Source organism: Chrysochloris asiatica, unplaced genomic scaffold (genome assembly GCF_000296735.1).
Source record: "Chrysochloris asiatica unplaced genomic scaffold, ChrAsi1.0 scaffold00299, whole genome shotgun sequence".
In the NCBI taxonomy this organism is placed as follows: domain Eukaryota; kingdom Metazoa; phylum Chordata; class Mammalia; order Afrosoricida; family Chrysochloridae; genus Chrysochloris; species Chrysochloris asiatica.
This window is the reverse complement of record NW_006408817.1, coordinates 1,802,780-1,818,632: the sequence shown is the minus strand read 5'-3', so window position 1 is coordinate 1,818,632 and position 15,853 is coordinate 1,802,780. Positions and strand designations below refer to the sequence as shown.

The 15,853-nt window shown below is 37.3% G+C and overlaps 1 protein-coding gene across 3 annotated transcripts in view; it reads right to left on the bottom strand.

Annotated features, from left to right (window-relative positions):
- The window catches only part of BICD1 (bicaudal D homolog 1 (Drosophila)), a 333,025-nt gene that overhangs the window by 161,971 nt on the left and 155,201 nt on the right, over window positions 1-15,853 (bottom strand). For all 3 annotated transcript variants that reach the window (XM_006874753.1, XM_006874754.1, XM_006874755.1), the window contains exon 2: window positions 5,012-5,224. In XM_006874753.1, coding sequence (XP_006874815.1) covers window positions 5,012-5,224 — 213 coding nt within the window. The remainder of the gene's footprint in view (window positions 1-5,011; window positions 5,225-15,853) is intronic.

Genomic DNA, 15,853 nt, shown 5'->3' with positions numbered 1-15,853 from the left:
TCAGCTAGGCATGAAAGGCTGTTTACACTGATAGTAAATGCCTCCAGGTGATTTGCCTCTTTCAACCCATCAGCTTATAAATATGAGTTTACTTTCCTCTTTTGGTGTCAAGATATCAGCCATTATTTCTTGCTACTGTCAAATGGTACTGGGACCTCTCCCGCTATTCAATACATCGTTCTAATTTATTGCTTCTGTCCTACTGTGTATAAATAAGTCTGGTAACCAAATTTTGAAACAATAAATAACATTTACGTAGTCTCCTATTTCTTATAAAGCACTTCCAAAAACCATATCTCATGTTACCCTTGTAAAAACCATGAGAGATAAATAGACTAGACTGTTATTATAATGTTTACATGGGAAATAGGAAATTATTTCATACAATTGGTAAAGTGGTTGAGTTAGGACTTGAACTCAGATTTCCTAGTTTCATATTCTTAATTTTTTTTTCAAAAAGTAAAAAAATTCCTTAATTTCTTATTCCGGGTCCCATTGCCATAATTGACAGGGAAATATACCTGATGTAATGAAAAGCAAAAGAAAACAAGCCACAACTGATAAAAGACCTCAGGAATGTACATCTAATTGGCATTGTTGTTGTTGTTAAGTGCCATCAAGTCGATTCCAACCCATAACGACCCTGTATAGAGTTTCCAAGGAGCAGCTGGTGAGCTTGCATCCATCGATAGCTGCACTTTTTGCAAACTGTGGCGATGACAATCCTACAAAAAAGGATTTCCTTCTTATAAGCTGTAGTGACGTTTCTGAGTGTGGATCATTGTTCCTTCTGTGGCAGATTTTTACAGTTCCTCTAATGCATTTGGGACGACTGTCTCAAAGTAACCTGCTGTTTTCCTAACAACTCCTTAGTCTCTCTTCTGCTAAGAATTGTAGCCCCTTTCTGCTGAATTTTTAGAATCTTCTGCTACCGTGTCCACCACTTTCACCACCAGCTCCATAACCACTACCATAAGGACTGCCTGAGCTTCTTCCACCAAAACTGCCCTTGTCAAGGGTCCATAATTTAATTGCTGTTGTCCACTATAATTTCCAAAATCATTACAGTTCCTACCACCACCATAGTTCCCACCACCACAATTTCCTCCTTCATTGTAACCATCATAACCTCCACCACCACCACCATATCCACCACCTTGGTTTGCATATCCTGGTCCACCACCACCACAGCCCCCTCTACTACTATAACCAGGACCACCTCCATAGTTGCCACCTCCAAATCCATTCACCATCACCTCCTCTGTAACTACCTCTGCTGTCACCACCTCCATCATTACAGCCTTATCTTCCAGCAAAGTTTCCACCACGGCCAAAGGTCCATCTACTACCTCTAAAGTTTCCTCCATGACCCATAAAGTTATCAGATCCACCTCCACGATCTCTCTGTGATTCAAAAGACTGCATCTCTTACTTAGAAAGGGCCTTTTTCACTTTACAATTATGCCCATTAATAGTGTGGTATTTCTGAACAACAATTTTATCAACTGTATCATGATCATCAACAGTTATAAAAGCATTCTCCCATGTAAACTATCACATAATTCACAATAAAACATTAAAAAAAAAAAAGCAAATCCTCTTTTTTTCCCATTTTGCCTGTCTTCTATAACTTCTATGGTTTCAATCTTGTACACTTATCAAAGTAGTGTCTCAAGCTTTATTTTTCTGTGTCTCCTTTAATGCCATCAACAAAAATATTCTTCACTGTTAGATGGGCACCAGGCTTCACAGAATCCTATCTAGAAGCAGCTCTCTTCGGTTCCACTTGTTGTTTTTAAGTGCTGTCGAGTCGATTCTGACCCATAGCGACCCTGTATAGGGTTTCCAAGGAGCAGCTGGTGAGCTTGAACCACAGACTTTGCAGTTCAAATGATTTTGCAGTCTGACGCATTAGTCCACAGCACCACACCAGGACTCCACTACACGCCCATTAACCTTGTGTGGCCGGGTGCACATTGTTGCCTCCACCTTTGACACAGGAGTAAGATACAAAACCAAAAAGCACCTGAAACGTTTTGTCTGGGGAATCTCTCATCACCACACAATCTGTGAGTGTGCCCCCTTTCTCAAAATGTTCTCTTAAACTATCATCTGTCGCTTCAAAGCTCAAACCACCAATAAACAGTTTTTGTAACTGTTCTGGTTCCTTTGGATAATACCCCTCCATTTTGAGCCCGACTGGTCTCTTCTAACTTAAGTTCAATATGAGAGCTAGAATAGTTTCAAATTCTTCAAATAACTACCAAATAATTTTTGTATCAAAGAGAAGAAAATAAGGTTTTTTAAAGTGACTAAGGAGCTCTTCTGTAAATAAAGTGACTATGTGTTGGTGCCTGAGGTCCGTGCCATTATATCTTGTTATTAAGATGTTATTCTTTGCTAATTTATTCTCAACAAGCACCTCTGAATACTAATTTGGCACTTCCAAATTAATAGCGTAGTGGTTACAAATCAGGCTGCTAACCTCGAGGTCGGCAGTTTGAAACTACCAGCTGTTCTGTGGGAGAAAGATGAGGCTTTCTGCTCCCGTAAAGATATGCAGCCTCGGAAACCCTGTGCAGGGTCACTATGAGTCGGAACCGACTCCACGGTACTTAACAACAACAACAATAGGAAAAGTCTACATGAGTATGATATTACTGTACAGATGTTATATGCTGTTTAAAATGCAGCTCGCTCTCCATTTTTATAGATACAAGTACAAGGAAGTCATTTATAAGCACATTTATTTGTATTAAAATTGACAACTGTTAACTTTTGTCTACTGATGTTTCTCAAGCACAAAAATAGCATCTTGCTCAAACTAAGAACTGAAAGACTTTGTTGAATAAGTGAATGTATAACCACAAAGTTGAAAATCCAAAAGATTAAAACTCTAAGATAAAGATTAATAAGAAACTAAAAATCTAGGTCCTATGGTTCACAATTTTAAGGGTTCCTAATTGAACTGCCAAGGAGCTCTGGTAGCGTAGTGGTTACAAATCGGGCTGTGAGCCACAAGATCAGCAGTTCGAAACTACCAGCTGTTCCGCGGGAGAAAGATGAGGCTTTCTGCTCCCATAAAGATTTACAGCCTCGGAAACCCTGTGCAGGGTCACTATGAGTCAGAACTGACTCCACTGCACATAACAACAACAACAACAACAACAAATGAACTGCAAGGTCGGCAGTTCAATCTCCCAAATCACTCCTCAGAAACCCTAGACAGGGTCGCTATGGGTCAGAATCAACTCGACAGCACTTAACAACAACAACAATGGGAATAAAGACAGTTAACAGCATCATGTTTTTTAAAAGCAGATATACATTTTAAGAGATATGGGAGGTCAATCTTAGAATAAAAACCAGGATGCTGAGATGTCCTGGAACCATGTTGCATGTGGAAGTGCAAATGGATTTAGATACGTTTGATCTAAAAACGAGAAGATGTCTCCTTTCAAAAATTTGAGACTTGGGACATAGTCAAGTGGAAAAGAAACTAAAAGGACTTATTCTCTGTATATCTAGAGGCTAGAAATTAGAGCTACCAGGCAACAGATGAGCAGCCTTGGGAGGGAGTTTGGAGGTAGGAAATGTATACTAATTTGTCACTTCCTTTGTACTAGGAACTTTACATGATGGTGGTGGTGTGTCATTAAGTCAGTTCCAACTCATAGCAATCCTGTAGAGGCTTTCTGAGGCTATGAATCTTTGTGGGAGCAGAAAGTCTCATCCTATTCCCCAGGAGTGACTGGTAGATTCAATCTACTGACCTATGGTTAGCAGCCCAGTTCATAATTTGATATGCTACCAAGCAAGGTTCCTTAGGCATTTTACATGGTGGTGGTGGTGGTGTGCTGTTGAGTTGGTCCCAACGACCTTATATAGGGTTTCTGAGGTTGTAAATCTTTATGGGAACAGAAAACCTCATCTTTCTCCTATGGGACCGCTGGGTAGTTTCAAACTGCTGACCTTGAGGTTAACAGCCCTACTTGTAACAGCTATGCTACCAGAGCTCCTTGGCATTTTACAAAGGACTTGTAAATTATGTATTTACATATTTATATTGGAAATAAGGAAACTGAGGCTCAGGAAGCAAAAGTAAGTTGTCCAAGTAAATGTTTAATTAATAAGCCACGTCATAGTGGATACTGCACCTGTTCATTTATCAATCACTGCTGCATCCATGCAAGAAACAGTGGGCATCTATCTGTACCTCATCTACAACTCTCATATCAGAAAATGGAGTGAATGAATGAAGTTTCCAAAGATGCTCTTAAAGGTGTTTGGAAGATGTATCTGCTTTGGGTTATTTCTGCTCCCAGCATCAACCTTCCATTAAAGGATAACTCTGTTAGTCTGAAAATGATATAGCCAGTGATGCTGCCTATAGAAGAACTGAAGAGAAATACTGTGTTTACTGGAGTCCCAAGGACTGAAGGTGACTCCCTAACCTAATGCTTGGCAGCTATAGTTTCCTGCCTCATCAGACTCTAAGACACTCCCCTGGGATCTCATTCTCCATTTAGAAGAGCCCTGAGCTAATCTTATTGCTATTAAGTACCGTCGAGTCGATTCTGACCCACAGCGACCCTATATAGAGTAGCTGGTGAGCTTGAACTGCCGACCTTGCAGTTCAAATGGCTTTACAGTCTGGCGCGTTAACCCTCAGTGCTACAACAGGACTCCTGAGCTAATACCACGGTCAATTTATATTAGTGCTGATATGAAATATTATAGCCAGCCATGCTTCTCCATGTTCTATTAAACAGGTCATAGGGAAGGATGTGCTAATATCACTATCTTTTAAAAAATATCTTTGCAGTAACAGCAACAGTAAAAGAAGTAAAAGACGAGTTCATCTCAGAGCAAGCCATCATTCCACTAAGAAAGCAGAAAAATTCTTAAAGCCAGTATTACGTGCATCTTGCTTAATACTGCTCTCTGATTAAAGAGAACTTCATCTCTCCCATACATCTTTCACAGGCAATTTATCTGTCTGCTTGTTTACCTCCTTCAAATCTTGCACAATGGCTGTAAGTCGCTCATTTTCTGCTTGTATGTTAGTGACCACAGCCCGGCTCTGTTTCAGTTCATTCTGCATCTCCAAGATCTTCCCCAGGTAGTAAGCTTCCTTAGACGCTGATTCCTGCAGAAGCGTTTCCTCCCGAGTCTCCCCATCCTCAGCAACTTTACGGTGGATGGAGAAAGACTGCCCGAATGCCTGCAGAATATTGGAAAAGAAAAAGGATACAATGAAATGTACATACCTCTATTAAACAGATATGGAGAAATGTCTTGTTTTGCATTATTCATTAAAAAATGGTATTTTGTAAGAATTCCAGAAGCAACCATATATATTTTACATAAACAGATCTGCAGCTTTAGTTGTTACTTGAAATAATGCAAGTTCAAACAATAGATGGAAAGAAACTTTTATTAAAACACCTTGTTTTTAAAAAGAAGGAAACACACAATGAATTAAATAAAACTTGAAAAATATTGCTGCTGGCTTTTTATGTCATCCTTTTAAAGACAAATGCAATTCAGAAATAGATAGTTCAGTGCTAATGAGCCCTTCCAAAGTTATGGTGTCATCTTCAGTCTAGAAAAGAAAATCCTAAAATTATTTCTCAAGGAAAAAAAAGTTTCATTTAGCTTTCTATTATATTAGCTGTAAGGATAGACCAATTATGAACAGTACAGTTCCTTCACATATAAAATCACCAAAGAGCATTTAAATTGCCTGGTTCTATAAAAAGGCATTTAAATGTACTCTCTGCTTAAGAAAGCATATAATTATCTGCTCATTTGTACAAAAAGAAATATAGGAAGGATAATCAGAAATTAATGAAATTGTTTACTTACAGGAGGTAGGTGGGAATAGGGTGAAAGCATGGGAATGACAAGGACTAGAGACAGGATGAAGGAGTAACACTTCTGTCGGTATTTATGCCTGCTCACACAGGTATTTCTGATTTCCAGAACCACAGTAATATTGCACATCCCTCACCACCCCTTCAAATAATCATTAAAACCAATAACTATGTACGTGGGGGACTCTAAAGAGAATTGTTTAAGTGTCAGCAAGTCAGTTCTGACTCATAGTGACCCTGCTTATCCTAGGGTCACCACACTCCCCAAATTGTGTGACAGATCTATTTATAACACCAACAAGAAGGGCACCTGCTGAGGCTGCTTTAGGACAACCAAACCTTAAACCAAAAATAGCCCCCGAAGTCTTCTTAAAACCTAACAGTAGTTTTGCTTAACTAATAAATAATAACTGTCTTGAGCACTGTGCTTTTTCAAGAACTATCTACATGGAATCTAACAGACAACAGCCATCCTGAAAGATTAGATAAGAACCTTAGGGGACAGGGAGTTTTTGTTAATGGTGGAGGAACAACTCGGAAAAGGAGGATAGAATGGTTGCAAAACTCAAAGACCATAATCTCAAAGAATGCAATCATTATCATTGAATTATAACTGTGGAATTGGTATACACTATGCTGTATATATTCTAAACAACCACAAAATAAGTTATAATAGAAGTTGCAAACACAAAAATCTTTATGAATCTTCATTCATATTTATTGCAGCTCAGAAACCTTAACTGAACATGTGGGTTTCCAAAATTGCTATTTTTATGAAGAACTTAACCCTCTACTGAGTTTGATCTAAGAAACAATGAACGTATATAAGGTCACCCTCATATTAAGGACATTAACCATAATGTTTTTGGTTTTCAGATGAAAATTCATTTCATTTCATTGATTGTGGAAATTTAAATAGTTTATCAAGTAAGAAAAATTAATTACTAAAAGATCCTACTGTAATTCTGCAAACACAGATAAAAGTTACATTGTTATTGTCAAGTGCTGAAGAGTCAGTTCTGAGGCCAGTGGGTTTGGTTTTAGCTTCCTTATAAATTTGACAGTACCATCACTAAGTATTTCACATGGAAAGGCAGGATATCAATGATAATGCTTTTCTTTTTATTTCTTAAAATAACAAAATGACACCAATCCTGAGCAGGCTAATGATACCCCATAATCTGTCATTTCAAATCTAGTGAAAACTATCACTAATCAGAAAACATCTATTTTTCAGAAGGAGACAATACTCCTAGTTTAACTAATTCCTAACTGTCAGAAACTAGAATTGGATATGACAGCCAACTGACATCTAACATTTGGCTGACTGCTAAAGGGGACTTACTACACCAGTCTGTCTCTGCCAGGTACATTTTCCCTCCATCATCATTCCAAGTACATCCTGACAAAGTTGGATCCAATAGAAGATGAAGAAAACAAACAACAGAATATTTCAGGGCTATTGAAGCTTTATCCTTGACTGGAACTATAAAGCTAGTTTCAATGTCTATTTATAGGCAAATGCAGGGTTGTCGTGCTTCTAGGTATATTTTGTCAGACAGCAAATTTCTTCTGGGCACTGCAATCATTTCATGGGAAATTTCTATTTGAAATTAACTGAGGTAAACTGAAGTTCTAGACTTGTATTTTTCTTATTTGACATTGAGGTAAAATGATATCTTGATACACTTTGAAAGCTTATTATGATTTCTCATCTCACAAATAACTATAATTGCATAGTATTACTTTTATTAAATTCCATCTCAGTGTTCCACAGCTGCTTTAAATTACATACCAATTTAAGTGTAATTAGCTACATAAAAAGTACTTTACTTTCCCTCCCTACTCACATGACTTCTTAGTCCAAAGAAAATACTAGGTTTGACATTTCATACCTTCCTGTTCAGGACAATATGTTAGTTGTTAAACATCATTCTCATGTTCATTATCCTTCATAATATGAAAAATAAGAAATAAATGCTTGGCTAATATATTTAAGATTGCTAAAATATGTATCCTTGGATACAGAATATTCATTTTTTCATCTTTAAAACTATGGCAGAAAAGTTTACAAGGAGATTAAACAAGTTTTTTATTTGAAACTGCAAAACAATGCCAATAATATTTTATTTATCCATTCGTTTGTTCATTCAACTAGTATTTACAGAGAGCTTATGTACTTCTTTAGGCAGGAAGGATTCCAATTTCTAGAAATAGAAACCTGTGCCATTCAGAAAGTCTAAATCTATGGTGATTTATCAACATGGATAGAGATTGTAAAAATGGTGGCATATTGTGGCATATTTAACCAATGGCATTATGCATATGTATATCTGGTGTGTATACTGCCACACACACAAATCCCTGCCCTCCTGGAGTACACACTCAAGTGTGATGTCAATAAATAAATCATTAAATGTGTGGTATAATGTTGAGAAGGTTTTATAAAGAAAATGAACGCTAGGATAAGAGCATTTGTTATTGTTAAGTGCCATTGAATCGGTTTGGACTCATAACAACCCTGTATAGGGTTCCCAAGGAGTGGCTAGTGGGTTCAAACCACCGATCTTGTGGTTCAAACTGACCTTGCAGTTCAGTGCATTACCCTGCACCATTGCACCAGGACTTCAGGATAAGAGACTAGAACAGTCCAATAGAGCCTGCTGCAATGCTGTATCTGTACTGGGTAATACTAGTCATGTACTGCCCAGCAACACATCGAGCACTTGAAATGTGGCTACTATACTAGTTTCCTAGACCTGTTGTTATAAATAAAGTACCATAAACAGGCAACTGGCTTGTCATCAAAACCCATCCTTCCCAATGAATTTGTTTACCCTCTTTAAATATATCACAATTATTTGACCAAGTATATTTCTCTATTACCTCAGCTGCCAGGAAATTCAGCACTAAATGCTCTATAGCAATACACAAAGTACCTTACGTTTTTGGTAGAACCTTTTCCCATTTCTTCTAACGGGAGCCCGGATGGTATAGTGGTTTATGTGTTGGGTTGCTACCCACTAGGTGAGCTGTTGGACTTCACCAGCGGGATTCCACCACCATAAAGATTTATTGTCTCAAAACCCTACATAGAGTCACTGTGAGTTGGAATCGACATGATGACAGTGTTTTGTTTGCTTGTATTTCCTGTATACTGTAATGAAATTTGAGAATATTTACCCAATTGTACATGCTTCTTCCCTTTTATCTACCTCAAATACTTTTGGAGTAGAAAAGATATGAATTATAGTCCCATAAAATAGATTAAATGGTGTTTAGTTACCGATTATTTTACATTAAGTCTTAGTGAAAGTCCATGTTGAAAAATGACATTTAAGAGTCTAAGAAGACTGACAAAATACTTCATTTCCATTGTGTGGAAAACAGTAAGTAAAGGATCTCATAAAGTGCAAACAAAAACTAGCTACATTTCTTAGAGACCTTTGGCTGGCACAAATAGTTAAATGTTCTTCTACTAGTGAAAAGGTTGGTAGTTCAAACCTAGTGAAAGGCTCCTTGAAAGACAAGCCTGGGGATCTGCTTCTGAAAGGTCACTGCCAAAGAAAGTCCTATGGAGAGATTCTACTCTGAACACCTGGATCACAAAGAGTCAGAACTGAATCAACAGCAACAAACAAAAAATGGTTACAACTGTCTAAGAACCATTTTCTAAAACCCTACATTTCAGCAACAAAAAACTTTAGAGAATATGATCCAATTAGAAAAGAAGGGCTCACTGGACGTGAGGCAACCCAAAAGTACACAATTCAAGGTAATCCATTCCTAAAACCTTCTTGACTTCTAGAATCAAGCCTGATCCTTAAAGGGCAGATGTAGAACTGCAAGATTGGTGGTTCAAATCCACCAGCTGCTCCTTGGAACCCCTATACAGGGTCACTATGAGTCAGCACTGACTAGACGACACTTAACAACTCATAAGTTGTTAACAGAACATAAAGTTAACAGAAGAGGTTAAGAGCATAGGCTCCAAAACTCAACCAGCTGCTACTAACTACATGACATTAAGCAAGTTACTTAATATTCTGAGCCTCAGTTTTCTCATCTATAAAATGGAGTGATAGTTTCTACCTCATAGTGTTATTGTTAGGCTTAAAAGAATAACAAAAATCTATGTTATCATTTGGAACAGTTCTTGCTTATTGATCCAGTTGTGAGAACTTTTGCTTTTCTGTGTGTTGAGGTATAATGCATATTGAGGCTGTATTCTTTGGTCTTTAGTGTTTTTAATTCTCTTCACTTTCAGCAAGCAAGGTTGTGTCATCTGCATATTGCAGGTTGTTAATGAGTTTTACTCCAATCCTGATGCTGCATTATTTAAAATCAGGAAAGGTGCACATCAGGATTGTATCCTTTCACCATATTTATTCAATTTTTATGCTGAACAAATAACACAACAAGCACAGGAATACACAAGGGTAAGTCAAAATGTATTGCTATAAAACCATAGAAACCATTATTAAACAAAATATCATCATGTGAAGCTATGTTTCTAGGTCTATATACTTCTGTGGGCAGTGTTTTCATTCCTCTAAACCTTCCCTGAAGAATTCTGTTCTCTTAGATTTATACCAGGTCAAAATGGCAGTTTTGGCATTCTCAAGGAACTCAAATTGTGTCCCTTTATCAATGTTGTTTGAGTTTGGGGAACAAAAAGAATTCTGAAGGGACAAGATCTGGGTTGGAGGGTGGATATGGAAAAGTTTCCCAATGAAATTCTTATAGGACAGCCCTTACTATTCTCAAAGAATAAGCAGGTGCAACTTTCCTGGCCTTTTTCTCAACACTGCCATTTTCCATTTTCTGAAATTTTTTCCTAATGAGCCACCATGACCATTCTGTGTCCTTTGAGAACATCTATGAAGAACACTCGTTCGGAATCCCTAAAACCAGTTGCCAAACTCTTTGAACTGACCTCTCTGCCTTGAATTTAACTGGCAGTGGACTTTTGCTTGAACCATGTTTTGTTCTGTTTTCTGGTGGCACCTTAATGAGACTACAGCAAGTGGACTGCTTGAGAGAACTTCTCTGTAGCCATCCACTAATCTCAGACATATGTTTAAAATGTTACATTTAGAGTAAACTCATGTATATATGAACTGACACCCTAGCAATACTTCTTGGCTTACCCTCATACATATACCAAATTTAATCAAATTCTATACTTTAAACCAATGTAGTTTTCGGTATCTCCATTACCTCAATATAGCTGTATAAATAATTACTAAATATGAGAAAATTTTTTCAGTGTTAAATTCAACAGACACAAAATTGCATTTAAATTAACTTAATCAGAACCAGGATAATAGAGAATAGAAAGGATTACAAAAACTGTACCAACGTTCGCTAAAAATATGATCAACATAGACTATATTTATCTTGACTCAGACACAAATAATTTCCATACCAGCACAGGTGCACTGATACAATTTGAGTATCATTTTCTTAAGTCACATGTGCAAAAGTCTCTCCAGCATTAGTTCTCCACCTTGGTGACAATTTAGAATCACTTGGAAGCTTTTTAAAATCACTGACATAGAAACTGCATCTCCAAAAATTCTGAGTTAACAGGTCTGAGGCAAACATTCAGTTTGAGTTCAAGGCACACTTGGTATCTCAGTTGTCCTTAAAACCAAAACCAAACCTGAGGACAAAAATAAACAAGAAATCTTCAACAGGTTCTAACAACATAATAAGTGTCCATATCCTAACAATGAAAAAATAATGTGCATAAATTCAAACAAAAAATTAGTATGTTTTATCACAATTACTTAGTATTATATTGTTTGCTCCTGTTAGCTTATAAGGTCTCAAAACTTAGAATCAAATTGAATACACTTTTGTTATTTAAGGCGTGGTGTAAGTAATTTGGGCATGTTCCCTTTACATTTTAATGTACAGAATGGTCAAGGCCCAGATAGTGGATGGCTGAGTTGTAAGGTACACACAATTTTGACTCTTTTTAACATCACTGCAATGCAATTCCAACTGGTTATACTACTTCACACTCCACTAGCAGGTCTAAGACTTCTTCCTGCTCCACCATCCTTACCACCGATGTTTAGACTTCAACATTTCTGCCACCCTGGGGAGTGTGAAATAGTTTCAGCTGGTGATTTTAATTGGCACTTTCTTGATTACTTTATTAGTTTGTCACTTATATGTATGACAATTATCTTCTCCTGGACAATTCTCTTCTCCTGGCTTATGGATTGTTTTTTTCTCTCATTATACAAAGTCATCTGATGAAATAAAGTCTCCTTTTTAAAGGGTATGTCTCTGCATCCCTATTATTTGTCATATATATAGCAAATTTCTTACCCCAGTTTGTGACTTTTTGCCTCATTCTTTACAGCAATGTCTTTTGAAGAAGTAATGTCCTTAATTTTAAGGTAATCAAAAAATGATCAATTCTCTGTCTCAAGCCTAGCACTTTTTTATCTTATTTAAGAAATCCTTTCCTTTCCATGATCATAAGGCTATTCTATATTTTCTTCTAGAAGCTTTAAAGTTTTGCCTTTTACATATAAATCCCTTAATCTACCTGAATTGATTTCTGTGAATGGGATGAAGAACCGATCTATGTAAATTATTTTCTGTATAAATAATCAGTTTCCCTAGTGCCTTTTATGAATTGCCTCTCCTTTCCCCATTGTTGAGGGCCAAATCTATTGTAAATCAAGTTGACATAAGTGTGTCTATTTCTAGGCTATCCCATAATGCTTCACTGAAGTCTATCAGGTACTTAAGTGAGGAGCAATTCTCCTGAGAAAACAAGGGGTATATTGCATCATCTAAACCTATTCATTAAGATACTTAAATTATGAATTATCTACATTAAACTGGATGCCATTCCTAGGGTATCCTACTGGTAATCTATAAGTGAAACACAATACTTGGTGCAAGAGATGGAAGTTCATACTGATGTTGAAATTCAGTCACTGACACTAAACGTATCATTCTCTGTTAAAACCAGCCAGAGTAATGGGATATAGAAGAAGTAGGTCAGCTGAATGCATGCACAGGAAGGAGCTGTCATTACATTCAGTGATTGGTGCTGGGGAGAGAGATGGAAATGACATTTTAAAAAATAGTATTTAATAACTTTTTATTAGAAAGGTAATGTATCATTGTACTGGGTACATTAAACTGCATTATTTAATTGTGCTAAATAAACCATTATGCATTTTAAGTGCCTTATTCCATTTAGTTAGCTCTATGAATTCACATACGTGAAGGATGACCATATTCTAGCTCAGATAAGACTCGAGTTAAACCATTATGCTATTGGAATGTTGCACCTGTGTGTCAGAGTTTTCTAGATTTTTTTATTTGCTCTAGGTACGGGACAGGGAAGGTCTTGAGGGTCTTGGCCCAAACTTTATTAGAATCAAGACATCCGCTGTCAAGTCTATTCCAACTCATGGTGACCCTTTGTGTGTCTATTCTATTGGGAGCAGGCCACACTCCCAAGGCAGCATCCCTTCAATTGATTGGTTGCTCAGACCACTCATCATGTAGTTAACTATGCCTGTATTAGATGTCATTATCATGGGAATTAAGGAGCTCTGGAAGCTTAGTGGTTATGAGTCAGGCTGCTAATCTCAAGGTCAGCAGTTCAAAATTACCAGTCATTCCGTTCCACGGGAGATGAGACTTTCTGCTCCTGTAAAGATTTACAGTCTCAGAAACCTATGCAGGGTCACTATGATTCGGAACCAACTCCACAGCATACAACCATCACCACCATGGGAATAAGCACATCTTAACTGCTAAACCATTGGAATCATGGCCTAGTCAAGACTACAGGAACCTTTCTTTTTGAAAGAGTTTATATTTCAGACTAGAATTTTCCTCCACAGGCTTTTCTTCTGATCAATACCAACCTTCCTATTTAGGATGCTTTTACTTTTGATTTTGAAAGGATAGCAGAGGAGTAAAAAGGTCAGCCTTTCTCTGGGTGGTTGCATTTGACATCTTTGTTGCTGTTGTTATTAAGTGCCATCAACTTGGGTCTGACTCATAGCAACCCTACGTAGGGTTTCCAAGGAGTGACTAGTGAGTTGGAACTGCCGATGTTGCAGTTCAAACCGACCTTGAGGTTGAGTGCTTATCCTATGGTGCCACACCAAGACTCTATTTGATATCTTCAGGCAATTAAAAGAGAAAAGATAACACAGACTTGTTTCAAGATTTCCACATTTTGCTCATTCTTCCTAATAATAAAGTTAAAAACACTTTCTTTTTTCTTTAATTATTAATAAAGTATTCTTCCAAGTAAACCACAGCCACAGAACGAATTATTGACATTTTCCTTAGTGGAAAATCAAACTGCCATATGCTTCCTGTGGTAGCATCTTATTTTGCAGGGGCTCCTTTCTTAAAGTGAAACACCAAAATCTATAACTTCTAGGCCTTCCAAGCTCTGCCTCATTAAAGCTTTTTGAATAGATTCTTGTTTTCTGTAGCATAATAAAATAATCAATTCTGAAGACAGTATCTTGCACTTGATGTTGTTAAGTGCCATCAAATCAATTACTACTCATGGAAACCCTGTATGGGATTTCTGAGGAGCAGCTGGTGGGTTTGAACTGCCAACCATGAGGTTGCAGTCCAGCGCTTATCCTACAGGGCCACTAGAGACCAATAATATTTGTTGAATTGAATTTGATTTTCTTTAAATAAAAGTTTAATTATCTTCTCATTCAACAAAGCTATTAGAGTCCTGATGTGATGCTGTAGGATCAGCATTGGACTACTCACCTCAAGGTTGGCAGTTCAAAACTACTAGTCACTCCTTGGAAACCCTACACAGGGTCACTATGAGTCAGAATCGGCTCAACAGCACTTAAGAACAACAACAATTAGAATCCTAGTTAGTTTCAAAAACTCCATCTCAGACCTGTTAATTTTCACAGGGAAGTTTCACCTCTGGGAATCCAGGTCATTTAGAATTCTATACATAAAAAAATACCAAAACTAATGTTTATTTCTGCAATTATGAGTGCATGTAAGCTTTTCTAACTTCAGTTACTTATTTACTTTCAGATCTTCTTAGTGCTGCATGCTTTAAAAAGCCAGAATTCTGATTGCGAAGTAGCATGAGGTTTTAATGCTCTTTTAGTTTAATGGATATTAACATCCTGGTGTAAAAAGAAAACAGAAAAAAATACATTATAAAAGATTGTTGTTATTGTTAAGTGCCATCGAGTGGGTTCCAACCTCTAGCGATCCTGTATGGGGTTTTCCAAGGAGTAGCTGGTGAGCTTCAATCACCGACCTTGCAGTTCAACCTCAATTGGCTTTGCAGTCTGGTGCGTTAACCCATGGCGCCACACCAGGACTCCTATAGTAGATTAGGATAGTGCTTAACTCAAATTTTGGTTTCTAATATTTTCTAAGGTTCGCTATGAGTCAGAATTGACTCAATGGCACTTAACAACAACAACATAACAATAAAAATAGCTGATGTGGTGAATGCTTACTACGTTGAATACTTTAAAACAGGGTTGGTTGAAACCCCTTTTCTACAAAAAGTTGTAACATCATTTGCGGGTCATACAAAATCATCAATTTAGAAATTATTCTGCTATATTTGATAAAAAATTTAGTTATCTCACCCCTAATGTGATGGCTGAAATTGTGGTTGTCTTTGCAGGGCTAGACCAAATGATTTCATGGGCTGGATGTTCCTTACCCCTGCTTTAAAAAGTAACTGATAGTTTCCCCAACAAATTCTATGAAACAGGTATTAATATCTTGACTTAATAATTGAGGAAAAACAAGTCCAGCGAGGTTCAACAGATAAGACGTTGTTGTTAGTTGCCACTGAGTCCATTCAAACTTCTGGTGGCCCTTGTGGTGTGGAAAAGAACTGCTCCGTAGTGTATCTAAGGATGTGATCTTTAAAAGTTAATCACCAGATAAGGGGGAATCTGATGCAGACCATGCAGACC